Source organism: Artemia sp. Qi Xiang Cuo, chromosome 8 (assembly GCF_049724085.1).
Source record: "Artemia sp. Qi Xiang Cuo chromosome 8, ASM4972408v1, whole genome shotgun sequence".
Lineage (NCBI taxonomy): Eukaryota > Metazoa > Arthropoda > Branchiopoda > Anostraca > Artemiidae > Artemia > Artemia sp. Qi Xiang Cuo.
This window is the reverse complement of record NC_142801.1, coordinates 24070619-24090295: the sequence shown is the minus strand read 5'-3', so window position 1 is coordinate 24090295 and position 19677 is coordinate 24070619. Positions and strand designations below refer to the sequence as shown.

The window sequence follows — 19677 nt, the reverse complement described above, 5'->3', positions numbered from 1 at the left end:
TCAACACCTTTCTGTTCACGCTTAAGCTTTTTATTGTTTTAAAACATAGAGTTGTAAGACAGATTGTAACTTTAGCGCAAAGAGCGAGGCGTTGAGGAGGGGACAGCCCCTTTCGTATACGGAATAATTTCTGTTTGGTTTAAGTTTTAATGTCGCACCTTACTTTCAATTTAAAAAACTTGTTTTTTTTATTTAATTTCTGATCGTTTTTTTAGTTAATGCAGCTTTTATTTGCATAAAAACTTTACTTTTCTTTTGCTAAATGGATGTCTTTACAAATTAACTTACGTAACAAACTTCTATATTCGTATATTTTTCTTCTGGCAAAAAATACAAAGTTGCAGATTTTTGCAGATATGAGATTGAAACCTATGTAATAGGGTTTTCTGATACGCTGAATCTGACGGTGTGATTTTCATTAAAATTCTTTCACTTGTAGGGGATGTTTCCCCCCTCTTTAAAAAATCTAGTAAATTTTCTCAGGGTCGTAGCCTTTGATGAGTAATACTAAACTTAATAAAATTTATATATTTAGAATCAGCATTATAAACACATTCTTTTGATACATTTATTGACATCAAAATTCCGTTTTTAAAAGTTTCGATTATAATTGAGCCGTATCGCTTGTTTTTTTTATTGTTTTTTTTTATTACGTATATGTTATTACGTATATGAGGGGGTTATCCCCTTAGTCAATAACATGCTATTTAAGCTAAAAGTTAAAAAAAAATCTATTCACAAACCCCTGAATCACAAAGGCCGTTTAATTAGAATAGATAGCTCTTTTGAAAGCACTAAAAAAAACTGTAGCGTAAAGAGCGAGGTATTGACTTGGGGGAGATTCCCCTCACATACGTTATAATTTCTGTTCGTTTTACGTTCTAATATTCCTTCTTATATTTCAGTTGAAAAAACTTGTTTTTTTTTATTTAATTTCTGATCGTTTTTTAAATAATGCTTGGAAATCCGGTGCCCCCTTCATAGAAATGTCCCTTACCCCAAAGAAACATCCTCCACGGAAATATTCTCTAGAGTAATCCCCTCCTCTAGCCCCCCCCCTCCAGAAAAAATCCTTCCTGAAAATGGTTGTATACTTCCCAATAACCAATAAATAATGCTGGCAAGTCCGGCGCCCCCTTCATGGCAATTTCCCTTCCCCCATGAAAAATTCCTTCATGAACAGATCCTCCAACATAACCCCCCACCCACCCTTCCCTCCCACTACCAGAAAAAAAAACTGCTGAAAACTTCTGTATACTTCCCAATAACCAATACTCTATGTTAACATTGGGTAAAGATCATAACTTTTAGCCCTCCCTCTGGGTACTTCGGGGGATTAAGTCACCCTAAAAGACATATTTATCATATTTTTGACCATGCTGAACAAAATGGCTATCTCAAAATTTTGATCAGGTGACTTTGGGAAAAAAATAAGCGTGGGAGGGGGCCTAGTTGCCCTCCATTTTTTTTGGCCACTTAAGAAGGGCACTAGAACTTTTAATTTCCGTTCCAATTAGCCCTCCCACGATATTCTAGGACCACTGGTTCGATACGATCACCCCTGGGGAAAAGAAAAAAAAAGAAAAAAAAAAAAAAACAAAAAAATAAACACGCATCCGTGATCTTTCTTCTGGCAAAAATGTAAAATTCCACATTTTTGTAGATAGGAGCTTGAAACCTCTACAGTAGGGTTCTCTGATACGCTGAATATGATGGTGTGATTTTCATTAAGGTTATATAACTTTTAGGGGTCTTTCCCCCTTTTTTTGAAAATCAGCCAAATTTTCTCAGGCGCGTAACTTTCGTTGGGTAGCACTAAACTTGATGAAAGTTATATATTTGAAATCAGCATTGAAATCTGATTCTTTTGATATATCTATTGGTATCAAAAACCCGTTTTCTAGAGTTTCGGTTACCATTGAGCCGGGTCGCTCCTTACTTACAGTTCGTTACCACGAAATGTTTGATTTCCATTTTGATCAATCCTCTTGTTAGGATTGTTTATCCCATTTATTGGAATTTTATCAATCTATAAGGCTCGTTACTTTATGTGGTAACGTTAAAATTAATCAAATAACATATTCAGGGTCACCTCAAAAAGCCAATTCATTTGATGTATATTTTATTATCAATCTGATTTATAGACTTTCGCTTACTATTAGAACGAGTTGCTCTTTAATTAAAGTTCGTTATCATGAACTGTTGATATCCTTTAAGACTGAATAACAAAGCTTACAAGTAACAAAAACTGAATAAAAAACTGAATGTCTAAAGCTAATTTTTTTTTACCAATTTGATTAAATCCTTACCAGAATGCAAATGAATTTATGGTAGTTGAATGAATATATTCTACACTTTTTTCATGCTCTCTATCTCAAACACAGAAATTAACACACAGGGTCTTGGGTGTTTTTTTTTCCATTAAAATCATAAGACTTAGTTGATTTGATATCTTACTGGCCCATAAGTGGTTAAAGCTTAAAGTAACCTTTCAACAGGGAATTTTTAGTCAAATATTCAAGAAACTATAGTTTTGGGTGACAAAACTTGATCTTCAGGTTGACGTTTCTCGTTAGGCGCTGTACACTTTACGATCCTTTAGCTTATTTAGCCTGGAACTCATTTAAAACTTAATTTCAGACACGCCAATTACGTTTGTATCCTTTGGCCTCAATCTTAAGCCCAATGAAATTAAAGAAGGCGATGACGTTTACTTTGAGTGCAAAGTCAAAGCTTATCCTAAGGCTACGAAACTGTCTTGGAGACATAATGTAAGTTAAAGCTGCAATGATTCCTTCTTTCGACTATTTATTGAATGATTTCCATCACATTAATAGACCAAACTGTGACCCTACTTATATATGCTTATAAACTGAGTAAGATTAGAATCCCAATAATAAAGGTTATTGATAGCAGTGTGAATGAGACTCTAGACCTAAAACGAATTTGTATAGTCTCCGGAGAATACAATTTAAAATAGTGGGATTACAGGAGAAAATGCAACGAAACGGAAAGATAATAGAGAAAGAGAAATGTGGAATGTAAAGAAATAACCAATCGAATTAGTATAAACGGGACAAATGAACATATCTGAAAATGATTACTTTTCGATCTCTTTTTAAATAACCTACGCATAACGAGACATAATTATAGTTATGTATTTGTTTACAACTAGAAGAGCTTAATTTTTTTTATTATCAAAGGATAATTGTACTTGATGCGGCAGTTTTTCGAATATTTAAAATCTATTTGGTAGTGAGAAATGAAGCGAGAGAGAGAGAGAGAGAGAGAGAGAGAGAGAGAGAGAGAGAGAGAGAGAGAGAGAGAGAGAGAGAGAGAGAGAGAGAGAGAGAGAGAGAGAGAGAGAGAGAGAGAGAGAGAGACAGAGAGAGAGAGAGAGAGAGAGAGAGAGAGATAGTGAGAGAGAGTGAGAGAGAGAGAGAGTGAGAGAGAGAGAGAGAGAGAGTGAGAGAGGGAGATAGAGAGGGAACAAATATTTTCAATGTCAAAACAAATGATATGCGGCAAATTCAGAATTTTATTGCAGAAGGCTCAGTAGATTCCACGAATCTGAAGTGCGGAACTAAAGAGAGTTCGTGTTTCGCTATTCCATTTTTAAAGAGTATAGATTTAAATATAATTCCCAATGGCTCTAATTCAAAGGCTACCATCAATCTAGAGCACCGATAATAGCAATTTAAAACAAGCTAAATTTATTTTACGAGTTAATACTGAATGAGGGATTCTTAATTTAAGCAGTACTTAAACTTTATCTTTGACTTCCATAAAACGGGAAAAAAGTGATAAAATCACTCGTGTGAACTTGCTTGTTTCCTCATCCCTTCGATTCTATCTTGCTTCTGTTCTAGTTAGTTGAAGTTGAAGTAGTTCCAATGATTGCAAAGTAAAGCCGAAAATAGTCAATTTGAGAAGATTTCCCCTGACCTTAATTTCTAGGGAATCCTTACAGATTAAGACGAAATTATAAGTAAGATCGATTGTACTAAGAAAAGATGTTTCCTATATTTTCTACGACATTCATAAATTTAAATTAAAATGTTCTGGGAGAGGGGTTGCGTTCCTCGGAAGCAATTTATCTCACTTCTATCAGTAGCTTTTATCATGCTATTAATTTTAAAAGCTTTTACCAAAAATGAAGCTTTTGAAAGAGTGTAAAGAATAAAATTAAAAAGGAAAACTTTAAATTGGAGTTAGTATGAACAGAAATAAACAGGGGGAAACAGAAATCCCTCTCAATATAGATGAAACTGAAGACGAAAAGAAACTATAATAAATGACAAAACCCAACTTAAAACAAGCTTATATGCTCCCGTATCAATAGAGTCCTTGTTTTCTTCAGATTCCAAAAGTACCCTTTTATTACTTTATTTATAAAACGTAAAGTAAAAATATTAAATCCATTCTTTCACTTCAGAAACTAAGAAAAGAAGCTCAAACCCAGATCCCAAACTGTTAAGCTAGATGATAAGAAATTACACTAGTCCATATAGCACAAACAGAAAATATTGTGTATACTTAACACAACATACTGGTAAACTCAACATATATTTCCTTTAAATGAGATTATTTGCAAGTGTTTGTAATACCGTTTAACTTTTACAAACGAAAAATGATGTCGAATTTACCGAGCTATTATTAGTACCACTATTAAGTGGAAACTTAAATAAGTGGAAACTAGTTTCCACTTATTGTTTTTCGTGGTTTGGCTTGAAAACAGTAGAGAAACTTCACGCATAAATTTTGGCCTTCAATATTTTCTAAGAACCAGAAGAAGAATCTTAGAAAATCCTGGTTTTCAGGTATGGATTGACCTAAGAAAGCAATGTGACAATTCTTTTTTTTCTTTTGGTTTCCATGGTAGGCTGTTCTAAAGAGGGACTTTTTCGCGACCTTGATAGTGCGACCTCTTTCGCGACCTATCTGTTATTCGCGGCAGAAAGCTGCCAGACTGCTAAAGCCAAGAAGACAAAAATTGGCTGCATTTGGAAACGGAACCCAGCCAACTAGCAGAAAATGTTTTTGGCTATTCAATTTTGACATTAAATTCAAACTATTACACTCATATTTTAATAAAACTCCCAGTCCTGTGGTAGCGCAGTGGGTTTGATCTCAGTTTGGTAATACGGGACCCAGAGATTCAGCTCAGCTGAAGCAACACACTGCAGGATCGGCTAAAGATAAAACCTTGAAAGCTAATGATTTAAACCATTTTTATTAACTCTGGCTTATACAAAAATATTGATCATAACATTGTAAGCGAGGTCGGTTTTTAAATAACTCGAATTTTTGCTCGTTGTTCGCAACTTGTTGGTATAATTTTACTACCCCGGCTTATAAACCAGCTTCACTTGTCATTGTTTTGTTTTGCGACTGACACTCTTTTGACACTAAGACACGGCTTTTCACGAAAAAACCCTCAGGAAGAGCAGTGCACTGGCAATGCTCATAATGACATACCTATTATGATGGTAAGAGTTTAAGGGATGATATGACCCTCGCATCTCCAGGGGCAAGAGCCCTAAATTAAGAAAAATTTCCTTTGCTCACAGATTCCCATAATTCCTCTAAGTTTGAAAAACGGACTTTGTTTGTCATACTATTTGTCAATTTGATTTAAAAGTTATCGGACAGAGATAACATTTTGTGTTAACATCGCTTTCCATTACAGCAATACATTTTTCTGTAAAATTTGGTTTATTGAACCGACATATTGTATCAAGCATTATAAATGAAGGAAGAATCTTTCCTTTTTAAATTAGATTTTTTTTTATTTCTCGATAGTTTCAGAAGACAATTTGCAATCTGAAGTTTACTTGTCAAAAAACAAAACTGACTCCATTTTCATCTAATGTTTATATATATGTTCAGAACCCCGTATATTTTGAATAGTTTATGCAATTTAGAGCAACAAAAGCAAACATGGGAGTGAATATCTTCTGCCTTTGGAGACAAACATGCTGTTTCAAATTAGCGAAGTTTTAAATTTTGCTGTGGCTGAGATATCCGAAGTTTAGCATCTACTTTTTAACTTAGATCGAAACAAAAGACGGGCGAATCTGAACCTTAATCTGAGTCTAAATTGGAATTCTAATCAGATTTAATCCGATTCAGATTTAAGAAGATAATTCTAATCCAAATCCCATGATTCTACCCGAAGTTATTGCACCCTGATTTGACTCGTAGCTTGGAAATAAATTCATAGTACGAAAACTAATCAAACGTAGAGAATTAGTAACACACGGTAATGTCATGAAGTTACAAGGTTTGTAAAATTAAATGTTTTCTTCCGAAAAACTCATCACATATATACCAATTAACAAATGAACGGACAAATGAATGGTAATACAGAGCCAGGTTTCAAACCTCGCTTCGGCAAGGTTGAGCAACAGGTTTGCTGCATGTCCTTGTAAAAAAAAGTTACTGAAACGTCAACTCGACGCCCTTTGCGACAGCAATTGCTCTGGAAGATTTTTATTCTTTTTATTTCTCGTTTATTTTAGATTGTTATAAGTTGGATTAAATATTATAGCATAAGCAACGTTCTAGAGCAATTATTTACCGTAGTATTCGCGGTTAAAAAGAGCCCCTCCACGCATACATGAGTTTTGAATTATAAAATTAGTTATGAGTCTCAAAGGTAAAAGTAAAAAACGCTTAGCTGAAAGTCCCGGAATTGAATTGGACCTTATTTTTTATCATATTCTACACTATTTGTTAGAATTATGAATACCAAACAGTTAGTCCAAAAATGCCAATAAAATCTTAACGCTATAAACAAAATCGAATTGAAAAAAGGTTTTTCCAGTGGCAGAAATCCATTTCAATTAGGATTTAGTGTTACAACTTTGCAACATATCATGGAAGAAGTTAAAACTAAGATTTTTGTAGAAGAAATCGACACACAATAACATCATAAAAGATAAATAAAGCCTTGTACTACTGTCAATAGGAACATCACCCAGAAGATTTACCAAGCAAAGAGTCTAAATTTCAGATAAATAAGAGGTATCGAAGTACTATTGTTAGCGCTTCTTTTCACAAAGTTCATGAGGCATTTTGTTCCCGATTTACTTTCATCTCCTTTTTTATATGTCAAGCTTCCGAAGTTTTAATTAACTCATGACATATCACATTTTAAATGTTTTACCGAGTGATGAATAGAAAAGGTCAAGTTAGTTTTTTGGTCTTTGAAACGAATCTCAGTTTTCTTATACATATGCGCCTGTTTCCATTGTCTAAGAAAAAGTTGTTAAAAACAACTCCACTAACAGTTGTTATTCCATGAGATAATAAATAATTAATATAACATTTGTTAAAGGAAATCTCTTACGATTCGGAATGTTGTTTAAGGAAATAATTGAGGGGCTTTGAAGCCAGAATTAAAAAAATTCAAAGGATAAAAAAAATTATTGTATTTTTTCTATCATTTTAAAAACAACTGTTGACACGTTTCGTTCATTGGAATTATATATTGCAGTCTTATGCTGTTTAAGATACTGATTGAAGTTTGTGTACGTTCCTTTATTTATTATCCCTCCAAATAATGCGCTAACACGAATTGCTGATAGAGAATTTATTGGAACCTAGTATCAGACGCAAAGAATTTTACAGAAAAGCTGAAAGCAAATCTGTTCAAATGTAAATTTATTAATCATAGCACCATTAACAGTTGTTATATTACCAGGTGACAAATAATTCTTATTGACATTCATTTCTGGAATTTTCTTACCATTTGAAGGTTTTTGAAGAAATCTATCGATTGATTTTCAAACGGGAACTCAAAAAATTTTAAGGATAAAAATAGTTAAATATTAGAATTTTTTATTTTAGAAACATCTGTTTAATCGTGTTGTATATAACATTTATATATTGCATACTTGTACTGTTTAAAATACTGTTTGAAGTGCCTGAATATCCAATTTTATCTTTCGCTTCTTCCTCAAAATAATGCGTTCACACAAATTGCTAGTAACAAAATTTGTTTGAATGCAGGATCAGACGCATCGAATTTTTATGAGACATTAAAAGGAGAACTTTTTAAGCGTAAAGGGATGAACTTAACGGCTTATACTTCAAATCTATCAATCCATTTATGAATGCCTCTCCTCCATAATGTATTTTTATGTTCTTATTATTATAAAAAAAATGTTTTAGTAATTTTTTTTTTCAAAGCATTTTTTTCCTGTTCAAAACTTTACCAGTTAATGATTGTAACCTAGTACTGACCAACCTAAACATCAGTTGTTTATGCGTTATCCGGGTTGCAATGGTAGCTAGCAACCTAGTGAGACACGATCACGTCTAATGTAAAATATATATAACCCATAACTCCTAAAATAGACCCAGATCAAAACAAAAAGTACACTTTTAGAACCGCCTTGTCCGAAAGCCCTATATAGGAAGCTTACTTTCCCTTGGCTTGAAAAACACGTGAAATATATTGGACTGAAATCAAGAAAAGTGGCAGCTACTTCAGTATTCTGTCTAAACGGCATCTTGTTTTCTCTCTTTTCTTTTCCACATATAGCTTGGCACTGGAACATTGTAGAGAATTGATCAGTGGCTCATTTTAAAGGAAATTACTAGATCTAGTGCCATTTGTAATTAAAATTTTTCATTTTAAATAGAATCAATTTTTCCACTAAAAACTGCATTTTTATAACCAATCTTGATGAATGACGTTATAATCATAGGTAGAAACCATATATGAAGTAATAAGTGAATGCTATATTTATACGCGCTTATCTTTCGACAAGATAACATAAGACATATATAATTCATCGATATAGTTCATCATAAATAGGGACTATGTAACTTGCAACGGATATAGCTGAAACCTAGTAAAGAAAAAACTACCGCGCATAGTGACTAAAAAATAAGATACTAGAAGAATCTTTTGAATTGTTGCTTATCTGGGGTATGGTGCCATACTGAGGATCGTGTCTTACTATTCCAAGTAAAAAAAGCCATTGGCTTTTTCCTGTTTGTAATCCAGGTTTCTAAGAATTACATTAAAGAACGAACAGTAGCCATAGTAATTGAAGTATTAAAAGGAATCATTACATGGAGGATGATGTAACACATTTATATTTAAATACGATAGTATAACACAAAATAGTTTGAATTATTTACCTTTAAAATTCATCGTAATAATAAGTTCAGACCTGTGTTTGGTTATGGTTATGGAATTCGAAGATGATAAGGGAACGAGTTAGAGAGGTTTTAGTTTATAGGTCTAAATGACAAGTTTAATGGGTAAATTTTAAGGGGTAATTAGTGCAAGAGCAAACACACTGGTTAGAAACTAGTCTCTTTATAAGAAGGTTCTCTGTAAATTTCTCTCTATAAAGAAAGTTTTAGGCTTTTTCCTGTTGGTAATCCGGGTTTCTAAAATTACATTAAAGAACGAACAGTAGCCATAGTAACTGAAGTATTAAAAGGAATCATTAGGTAGAGGATGATGTAACACATATTTATCTTTAAATAAGATAGTATAACACAAATTAGTTTTAATTATATACATTAAAAATTTATCATAATAATAATTTAAGACCAGTGTTTGGTTATGGTTATGGAATTCGAAGATATGATAAGGGGAATGAGTTAGAGAGTATTTAGTTTATAGATCTAAACAACAAGTTTAATGGGTAAATTTTAAGGGGTGATTAGTGCCAGAGCAACACACTAGTTAGAAACTAGTCTCTCTATAAAAAGTTTATCTCTGTAAATTTCTCTCTATAAAGAAACTCTTAGGCTTTTTCCTGTTGGTAATCCGGGTTTCTAAAAATTACATTAAAGAACGAACAGTAGCCATAGTAACTGAAGTATTAAAAGGAATTATTACGTAGAGGATGATGTAACACATATTTATCTTTAAATACGATAATATAACACAAATTAGTTTTAATTATATACATTAAAAATTTATCATAATAATAATTTAAGACCAGTGTTTGGTTATGGCTATGGAATTCGAAGATATGATAAGGGGAATGAGTTAGAGAGTATTTAGTTTATAGATCTAAACAACAATTTTAATGGGTAGATTTTAAGGGGTGATTACTGCCAGAGCATACACACTAGTTAGAAACTAGTCTCTCTATAAAAAGTTTATCTCTGTAAATTTCTCTCTATAAAGAAACTTTTAGGCTTTTTCCTGTTTGTAATCCGGGTTTCTAAGAATTACATTAAAGAACGAACAGTAGCCACAGTAACTGAAGTATTAAAAGGAATCATTACATAGAGGATGATGTAACACATTTATATTTAAATACGATAGTATAACACAAATTAGTTTTAATTATTTATCTTAAAAATTTATCATAATAATAAGTTAAGACCTGTGTTTGGTTATGGTTATGGAATTCGAAGATATGATAAAGGGAATGGGTTAGAGAGGTTTTATTTTATAGATCTAAACGACAAGTTTATTGGGTAAATGTTAAGGGGTGATTAGTGCCAGAGCAAACACACTAGTTAGAAACTAGTCTCTCTATAAGAAGGTTCTCTGTAAATTTCTCTCTATAAAGAAACTTTTAGGCTTTTTCCTGTTTGTAATCCGGGTTTCTAAGAATTACATTAAAGAACGAACAGTAGCCACAGTAACTGAAGTATTAAAAGGAATAATTACATAGAGGATGATGTAACAAATTTATATTTAAATACGATAGTATAACACAAAATAGTTTTAATTATTTATCTTAAAAATTTATCATAATAATAATTTAAGACCTGTGTTTGGTTATGGTTATGGAATTCGAAGATATGATAAAGGGAATGGGTTAGAGAGGTTTTATTTTATAGATCTATACGACAAGTTTATTGGGTAAATGTTAAGGGGTGATTAGTGCCAGAGCAAACACACTAGTTAGAAACTAGTCTCTCTATAAAAAGTTTATCTCTGTAAATTTCTCTCTATAAAGAAAGTTTTAGGCTTTTTCCTGTTTGTAATCCGGGTTTCTAAAATTACATTAAAGAACGAACAGTAGCCATAGTAACTGAAGTATTATAATTAAACATTAGGTAGAGGATGATGTAACACATATTTATCTTTAAATACGATAGTATAACACAAATTAGTTTTAATTATATACATTAAAAATTTATCATAATAATAATTTAAGACCAGTGTTTGGTTATGCTTATGGAATTCGAAGATATGATAAGGGGAATGAGTTAGAGAGTATTTAGTTTATAGATCTAAACAACAAGTTTATTGGGTAAATTTTAAGGGGTGATTAGTGCCAGAGCAAACACACTAGTTAGAAACTAGTCTCTCTATAAAAAGTTTATCTCTGTAAATTTCTCTCTATAAAGAAACTTTTAGGCTTTTTCCTGTTGGTAATCCGGGTTTCTAAGAACTAGGGGTTTCTAAAAAAAAGGGGCTGCTTCCTCCTCAACGCCTCGCTCTTTACGCTAAAGTTTGACTCTTTCTCACAACTTTATTTTTTTAAAAATAAAAAACTCTAGCGTAAAGGGCGAGACATTGAGGAGGGGACAGCCCCTTTCATATACGGATTAATTTCTGTTCGTTTTACGTTGTAATGTCGCTCCTTACCGTCAGTTAAAAAACTTGTTTTTTTAAATTTAATTTCATAGTTTAAAAAAAGTTTGAAAGAATAGGAAGATAAATGTAGAAACCAAGATTAGAATTTTAGAAGCTACAGTGATGATAGTAGTCAAATATGGCTCTGAAGCATGGGAGCTTCGAAAAGCGGATGAAGATTTGCTGGATGTTTTTCAGAAAAATTGCTTAAGGATTGTTCTAGGTACCCGGCCAACTGACCGTATTTCAAACAATTAATTAAAAAAAAACTTTTTCCTCAAAAATAACTCTATTAAACAAAAAATGAGCAAAAATAAAATCAAATAATCTACCAAGCGTGAAACTGCCACAAATCAGCATCAATAAATTAATGAAACCCAGAACGAACAGAAATTACAATAAATAACCGAGTCAAACTCAAAACGAGCAGAAATTAACATAAGTTGGACGAAAAACCCCTATGCCTTCCCAAGGCCAGAACAAAATTTGCACTTCACTGAAAAAAATACAAATGAATGTTCATTGTCAGTTTAATATATATATACTGATATTTAGTAATCAAAATATTAATGTTATTTGGATTATTAAAGTTATGAAAATAAAAACAAATATAGTTTTTTCAGTGAAGTGCAAATTTTGTTCTCGCCTTGGGAAGGCATAGGGGTTTTGCACCCAAGTTATGTTAATTTCTGCTCGTTTTGAATTTGACTCGGTTATTTATTGTAATTTCTATTCGTTCTGGGTTTCATTTATTTATCGATGCTGATTTGTGGTAGTTTCATGCTTGGTAGATCATTTGATTTTATTTTTGCTCATTTTTTGTTTAATGGAGTAGTTCACTTTTCTTTAAAAAACTTATTTTGTGGAAAAAGATTTTGAAATTAATTTCAGTTCGTTTTATATTGGCATAGTCTTTTCAGGGAAAAAGAAAATAATACTTTAAATCTTTTCGTTTTTTAAGACTTTATAGTTTGGCCTGCTATTTATATGCTGGAGAAAAATTTTCAGTTATGCCCTGGGGGCATACAAAGTTTTTAAAGAAGACGTTGTCGTAGAAACTTTCGTAGAAGCTCATTCTATTGGAAATTCAAAGGGCTAGTGTCCTTTTTAATAGTCGAAAGTGATTAAAGGGCAACTAGCCCCCCCCCCCACGCCCATCATTCCCCCCAAAACATCCAATCAGAATTTTGAGATAGCCATTTTGTTCAGCGTAGTAGATTTCCGGAGAGAAAAATATTTTTGAAGAGGAAACTCCCCCACAACCGTCAGGCCAAGGATTATAAGCTATGTCCTGGGGACATATAAGGTTTTTATAGAAAGCGTTGTCGTAGAAACTTAAAAAAAATCTCATTCGATTGGAAATTCAAAGGGCTAGTGCCCTTTTTAATAGTCGAAAGTGATTGGAGGGTAACTAGGCCCCCCACAGCCATCATCCCCCCAAACATATCCAATCAAAATTTTGAGATAACCATTTTGCTCAGCGTAGTTGATTTCCAGATAGCAAATATGTTTTTGAGGAGGATACTCCCCCGCAACTCTCATGGCAAGGGTTTTAAGTTATGCCCTGGGGGTATATAAGGTTTTTATAGAAGGCGTTGTCGCGGAAACTTCAAAAAAAAATCTAATTCAATTAGAAATTCAAAGGGCCAGTGCCCTTTTTAATAGTCAAAAGTGATTGGAGGGCAAATAACCCCCCCGCCCACGCCCATCGTTCCCCCGAACACATCCAATAAAAATTTCGGGATAGCCATTTTGTTCAGCGTGGTTGATTTCCAGATAGAAAATATGTTTTTGAGGAGGACACTCCCCCACAACCCTCAAGGCAAGGGCTATAAGTTATACCCTGAGGGCAAATAAGGTTCTTATTGAAATCTTTGTCGTAGAAACTTGAAAAAGGGCTCATTTGATTTGAAAATCAAAGGGCTAGTACCCTTTTCAATAGTCAAAAGTAATTAGTGATATATTTTGTTGTTGTTGTTGTTTAGACCAGTGCACTTCGTATCGAAGGAGTTGTCGTGGGAACTTTTAAAAGGGCTCATTCGATTGAAAATAGAAAGGGCTGATGCCCTTGGGCAACTAATCTCCCTTCCACTCCCACCCTCCCACGCCCACTCTCCCATTTGCCCATTATGTTTAAAAACTAGATGTTGCCTTAAAAGTAAATAAAAATGGAATTTGATAATTCTAATTAACCCAATAAGGCATCTCAGCAGTATCCCAAGAACGACTGAGGGTATTATGTTCAAACTTTCGGGGCTACTTCTGCTCTTAAAATTTAACAAAATCAAAATAGCGTAAGTGTATCTAAGCTATCAAAGAAAGTAAACAGATTTTTTGTGAATGGTATCAAGTTTTCCATTTCAGGTCAACTAGAGGAGGTATGAAACTAAATTAAACAGTACTATTTGTGTCCAGATTTATAAAATGGTGTATGTTGTTAAAAATTGCGACCTTTTTAATAGTTGAAAGTTATTGAAGGGCAACTAGCCCCCCTCTCACTACCACCCTTACCCCAGACACATCCAAGGAAATTTTTGAGATATTCATTTTGTTCAACATAGTTAAAAGTTCTAGAAGTTAGGTCTCTTAGGATGACAACCCCCTAAGAGCCTTCACGGCAAGGGTTTTAAGTTATATCCTGGGCCCCAGGATATAAGGTGTTATCCTGGGGCCCAGGATATAACTTAAAACCCTTGCTGGGGGGATATAAGGTGTTTAAAGAAAGTGTTATCGTAGAAACTTTAAAAAGGGCTCATTTGATCGGAAATTGAAAGGGCTAGTGCCCTTTTTAATAGTCTAAAGTGAATAGAGAGCCACTAACCCGCATTTCTCGCCCACCATTTCCCCAAGCCCATTCAATTCAAATTTTGAGATAGCTATTTTGTTGAACGTAGTTGTATGTTCTGGAAATGATTATGATTTTGAGGATGAAAAACACCCCAAACCCCTCAAGGCAAAAGTTTTAAGTTACGCCCTGGGGGCATATAAGGTTTTTATAGAAAGCGTTTTAGTAGTAAAAGCTTCAAAAAAGGCTCTTTCGATTAGAATTTCAAAGGGCTAGTGCCCTTTTAATAGTCATAAGTGATTGGAGGGCAACTAGCCCCCCCCCCTCCAAAGCTCACTATTTCCCCAAACACAGTCAATCAAAATTTTTCCATAGCCATTTTGCTCAACATAGATGAAAGTTCTGGAAATTAAGTCTTTCAGGATGACACTCCCCGCAGAGCCCTCAGAGCTAAGGTTGTACGTTATGCCCTTGGGGCATATAAGGTTTTTCTTATAGAAAGTGTTGTCGTAGAAACTTCAAAAAAGGCTCATTCAGTTGGAAATTGAAAGAGCTAGTGCCCTTTATAATAGGCTAGTCGAAACTGATTGGAGGGCAACTAACCTCCCTCTCACGTCCACCATTTACCTAAACACATCCAATCAATATTTTGAGATTGGCATTTTTTCAAAGCAAATGAAAGTTCTGGATATTATGTCTTTGAGGATGATCCACCCATACCCCTCATGGCAAGGGTTGTAAGTTCTGCCCTGGGGGAATATAAGGTTTTATAGAGCTATGTAATAGAAACTTCGAAAACTTCAAAGGGCTAGTGCCCTTTTTATTTGTCAAAAGTGATTAGAGGAAAACTAACACCCCTCCCACGTCCACCATTTCCCCATAAACATCCAATAGAAATTTAGAGATAGCCATTTTGTTCAATGTAGTTGAAAAGGACTTATTCAATTGGAAATTGAGAGGGCTATTGCCCTTATTAATATCCAAAACCGATCGGAGGGCAAATGCTCCCCCCCCCCCTTACCCATTATTTCCCCAAACACTTCCGATAAACATTTTGATATAGCTATTTTGTTGAACGTAGTTGAAGGGTCCGGAAATTATGTTTCCAAGTACAACAACCCCCAAAAGCCCTCAGGGCTAAGGCTGTAAGTTATGCCCTGGAGGCATATAATGTCATATAGAAAGTGTTGTCGTAAAAACTTCAAAAGGTCTGCAGAAATTTAACTGAGTAGGGTTCTAAACCCTATACTTTCTAAAATCCAGAATATAATTTGTACTTTACTGAATAATTTCTTTTAAATGTTTTCACATGTAACTTTAAGAGGACAACAATTAATTAATGTTTTAAGCGTTGAAGTTTTGAAGTTTTACGACAACACTCATATACCCCAGGGCAAAACTTACAACCCTTGCCCTGAGGGCTGTGGGGGGTTGTCATCCTCAAAGACATAATTTCCAGAACTCTCGTTGACATAACTCGTTGACATCCAGAACTACGTTGAAAATAATGGCTATCTCAAAATTTTGATTGTATGTGTTTGGAAAAATGGTGGTCGTGAGAGGGGGGTTAGTTGCCCTACAATTACTTTCGACTATTAAAAAGGCCACTAGCCATTTCAATTTCCAATTTAATGAGCTCTTTTAGAAGTTTCTACGACAACGCTTTCTATAAAAACCTTATAAGCCCCAGGGAATAATTTGCCCCGAGGGCTTGGGGGGCGTTGTCATCCTTGAAGACCTAATTTTAGGGGCACAAAAAGGGCACTAGCACTTTGAATTTTAAATCGAATGCGCCCTTTTTCGAGTTTCTATGACAAAGCTTTCAATAAAAACCTTATATGCCCCCAGGGTATAACTAATAACCCTTACCCTGAGGGTTCTGAAGGGTTATCATCCTCAAAGACCTAATTTCCAGAACTTTCAACTACGTTGAACAAAAGGACTATTTCAAAATTTTGATTGGATGTGTTTGGATAAATGGTGGGGATGGAAGGGGTGTTAGTTGCCTTCCAATCACTTTCGACTATTAAAAAGGGTATCAGCCATTTCGATGTCCAATCGAATGAGCTCCTTCTGAAGTTTCTATGACAACGGTTTCTATAAGAACCTTATATGCCCTCAGGGCATAACTTATAACCCTAGCCCTGAGGGCTCGGGGGGGGGGGAGGGGGGCTGTCACCCTCATAGACCCAGTTTTCAGAACTTTCAACTAAGTTGAACAAAATGGCTATCTTAAAATTTTGATTGGATGTGTTTGGGGAAAAGGTGGGCGTGAGAGAAGGGTTAGTTGCCCTCCAATCACTTTCGATTATTAAAAAGGGCACTAGCCACTCCAATGTCCATTCTAATGAGTCTTTTTAGCAGTTTTAATGACAACTCCTTCCATACGAAGTGCCCTGGTCCAGGACCCCCCCAAAAAATACATTGTGCCAACATCGTTCTTTACTTAGGCAGCGCGATTGCGCAGCGTATGATTTGTTAGAATCTTAAGTGTGTGACCCTACCTTTAATTAGCAGTTCTGCTCCACATGTTAATAAAAGTTTTTAGTAATGACGTATGACAGTGAAAACAGGCCCCTGATTAGAATTGATTGATGTATCCAATTTATAAGGTTTTGATTTCTCGTATATATTACTTAGCTCAAGTGTAAAAACTGTCTAAAGTGTAAGGTGAAACGGAATAAGGTGTAAGTGGCACCCATGGTGATAAGACCTTTATCTCATACCTAGTATTAGCTCACACAAATTCCTTTTAGGGGAAGCTACTTCATCATAATCCCGGGATGGGAATAATTCTAAGTAATCAGAGTCTAGTACTTCAGCATGTAGACAGGTCAGCAGCAGGAAATTATACTTGTCATTCATTCAATTCGGAAGGAGAAGGAAGTAGCCAACCACTTCATCTAATTGTGAAACGTAAGTAAAAACAGAGTTTAAAAGAAAAGTATATATATATATATATATATATATATATATATATATATATATATATATATATATATATATATATATATATATATATATATATATATATATATATATATATATATATAATTATACTATCTTTCTAAACGAGCAATAATTATGTATCTCTGTATATATTTATTTATGTACTTATTTTTTTTCTAAATGGCTCCATATTTTTTGGGGGAGGTTGGTATCCTGGGATTTTCTAGCCTGAAAAATAATCTATATAAATCAGAAGTTGGAGAAAGTTCGTTAAGAGCCTTAATTTTGGAAGAAAGATTCATGTGAGTGACGTCATATTTACGAATGCAATCATAGATAGTTCATATTTGCCTCAGTAGTGGTTGTATCGTTCATAGTGTCTATGATGGAGGCAAGAGTAAAGACCGGCATCTTTAATAGAGTAGCTGCTTCCGCTGTGGGTAGCATTACCTCGGATGTGATATTAAAACGATGAAAACAAAAGCAGGTTTCTTATAATTGAAAGTAAAGATTGGCCTTAAAACTAAAAATGAAAAGAAATTATCCTATTTATAAAGACGCCTGTTAGCCACGGCAATCTTCCCCAACCTCCATCTTACACTGAAGTTATTTCAAGTGACTACTTTAATGAAAGAGCATTGTGATAATTTTTATTCGTAAAATACTTTGAGAATTTAAGAAACATTAAAAAAAACATTCTAATAGCCTTAATAATCTTATCTCAGGCATATCTGGGGTATATCACATCTCTCTCTTCCTCCCCCCTTTGTGGGCTATTTCTGAAAAGTGTCTTCGATACTATTTTTGGAAAGTGTTTAGTACATCCATAGAGAGAAGTTTAAGTAAAATATGGCTGGAGTTTCTAAAATCCCTATTTGTTGCGATTGCAGGACTAAAATACCAAAAAAAAGTCATACACACCTTTTTTGTAAGAAAATTTAAATTGGAGACGGCTCAATTTTTCTTTTAGTGCAATTTCTTTTTTATGTAGAAAATATTTTGAGGCATCAAAAACTTTCCATTTGATGGAATAGAATTTTGCACAGATAAGGGTTATAGCCTGCCATGCATCAATTTGGGGTGCGTTAAACTAAACTATAAGAAAAAGATGATTTCCTTTTTTTCAGTCTAATTGGTGAGATTTTTCAGGTTTTTAACTATTGATTCCGGATGTATTCCTTTTAGTTATTTCTTACTTAGTGATATTAGAGACAATTAACCATATAGCACATCTTTGATTAATGGGATCTCCCTGGAAATCTTTATGACATAACTTATATTTGAGTGGTAACCTCAAACCTTAAAAAAAGGGAGCATGTGGAATTTATCTCTGAAGAAAAAATTCTTCTCTACTTTAAAAAACAAAAAAGTTCAGATGCAATAATTAGTTTGATGGTGGAATTATTAATTTTAGCCCTTCCAGGAAAAGTCTCCACAAAATAGAGAAGTTTTAAGTTTCAGAGTATTTTTTATTTTGAACAAAAGCAATAGAAAAACAACTAGACAGTATAAGTTCTTGAAAAAGAAACTATTTTTAGACACGCTGTTAGCTTGCCTCAAGGCCCTCTGTGGAATCATCTGTTCCAAGTTTTTTCCTCCTTAATTTATGCAATGGATTATTTCATCTCTTTCAATTTTTGCTCTTAGGTATTTTTCTTTGCAAATTTTCAATAAAAGTAAAAATTTGCAGGTATTAGTCATTTCATGTAAGAGTGGACAGGTTTTGCTGATTATGAGGGTGTGAAAATTGTACTTATTCTGCTAAAATTTTAAATTCATTTAAAATTATTAATTTGGTTTCATTGTTAAGTGATGCATACAAAAAGGAACGTTGAAAACGACCAAATTCTTCTTTCATTAAAATAAAATTTTCTATAGGTATAAGAGATTTTGTTTTGCTTTTAATGTAATCTAAAGGAAGAACATAGTTGATGTTTCGAACAGTGCTTAATTTGGAAGCATAGAAAGTAGTGTGTCATATAGTATCTTTTTTTATGGAATAGGAGGAGGGCTTGAAATTGACCTGGTTCTTCTTTATCAAAATTGAATCGTTTATAGGTTTAAGAGTTTATATTGGCTACCAAATGATTATAACAAGAGAGTATTCTACTGGTTTGAATAATCCTCTCACTAACATTGAAGTTTGGTATTCTCTGAGACTGAGTTATACTTACTCTGACTCTGAGACTAATCATACTTATGCCTCATTCTTTGTATGTAATTATGTATTAAACAGCTATCTACGATATTCCAGTGCAAAGCTGTCTGAGGAGGAAAAGAAAAGGCACTGCATATGATTAATTTGATTGATCCTTTATACAAAATCTCGATTTCTTTAGGACATCCTTTAGTATTTTCAGCTTTTCTCCTTTTCTCT

At 33.8% G+C, this 19677-nt stretch overlaps 1 protein-coding gene across 1 annotated transcript in view; it reads left to right on the top strand.

Moving 5' to 3' along the window:
• The window catches only part of LOC148949262 (contactin-6-like), a 326188-nt gene that overhangs the window by 51081 nt on the left and 255430 nt on the right, over nt 1-19677 (top strand). Inside the window, exons 3-4 of the mRNA XM_089092664.1 lie at nt 2641-2771; nt 17108-17267. Coding sequence (XP_088948790.1) covers nt 2641-2771; nt 17108-17267 — 291 coding nt within the window. The remainder of the gene's footprint in view (nt 1-2640; nt 2772-17107; nt 17268-19677) is intronic.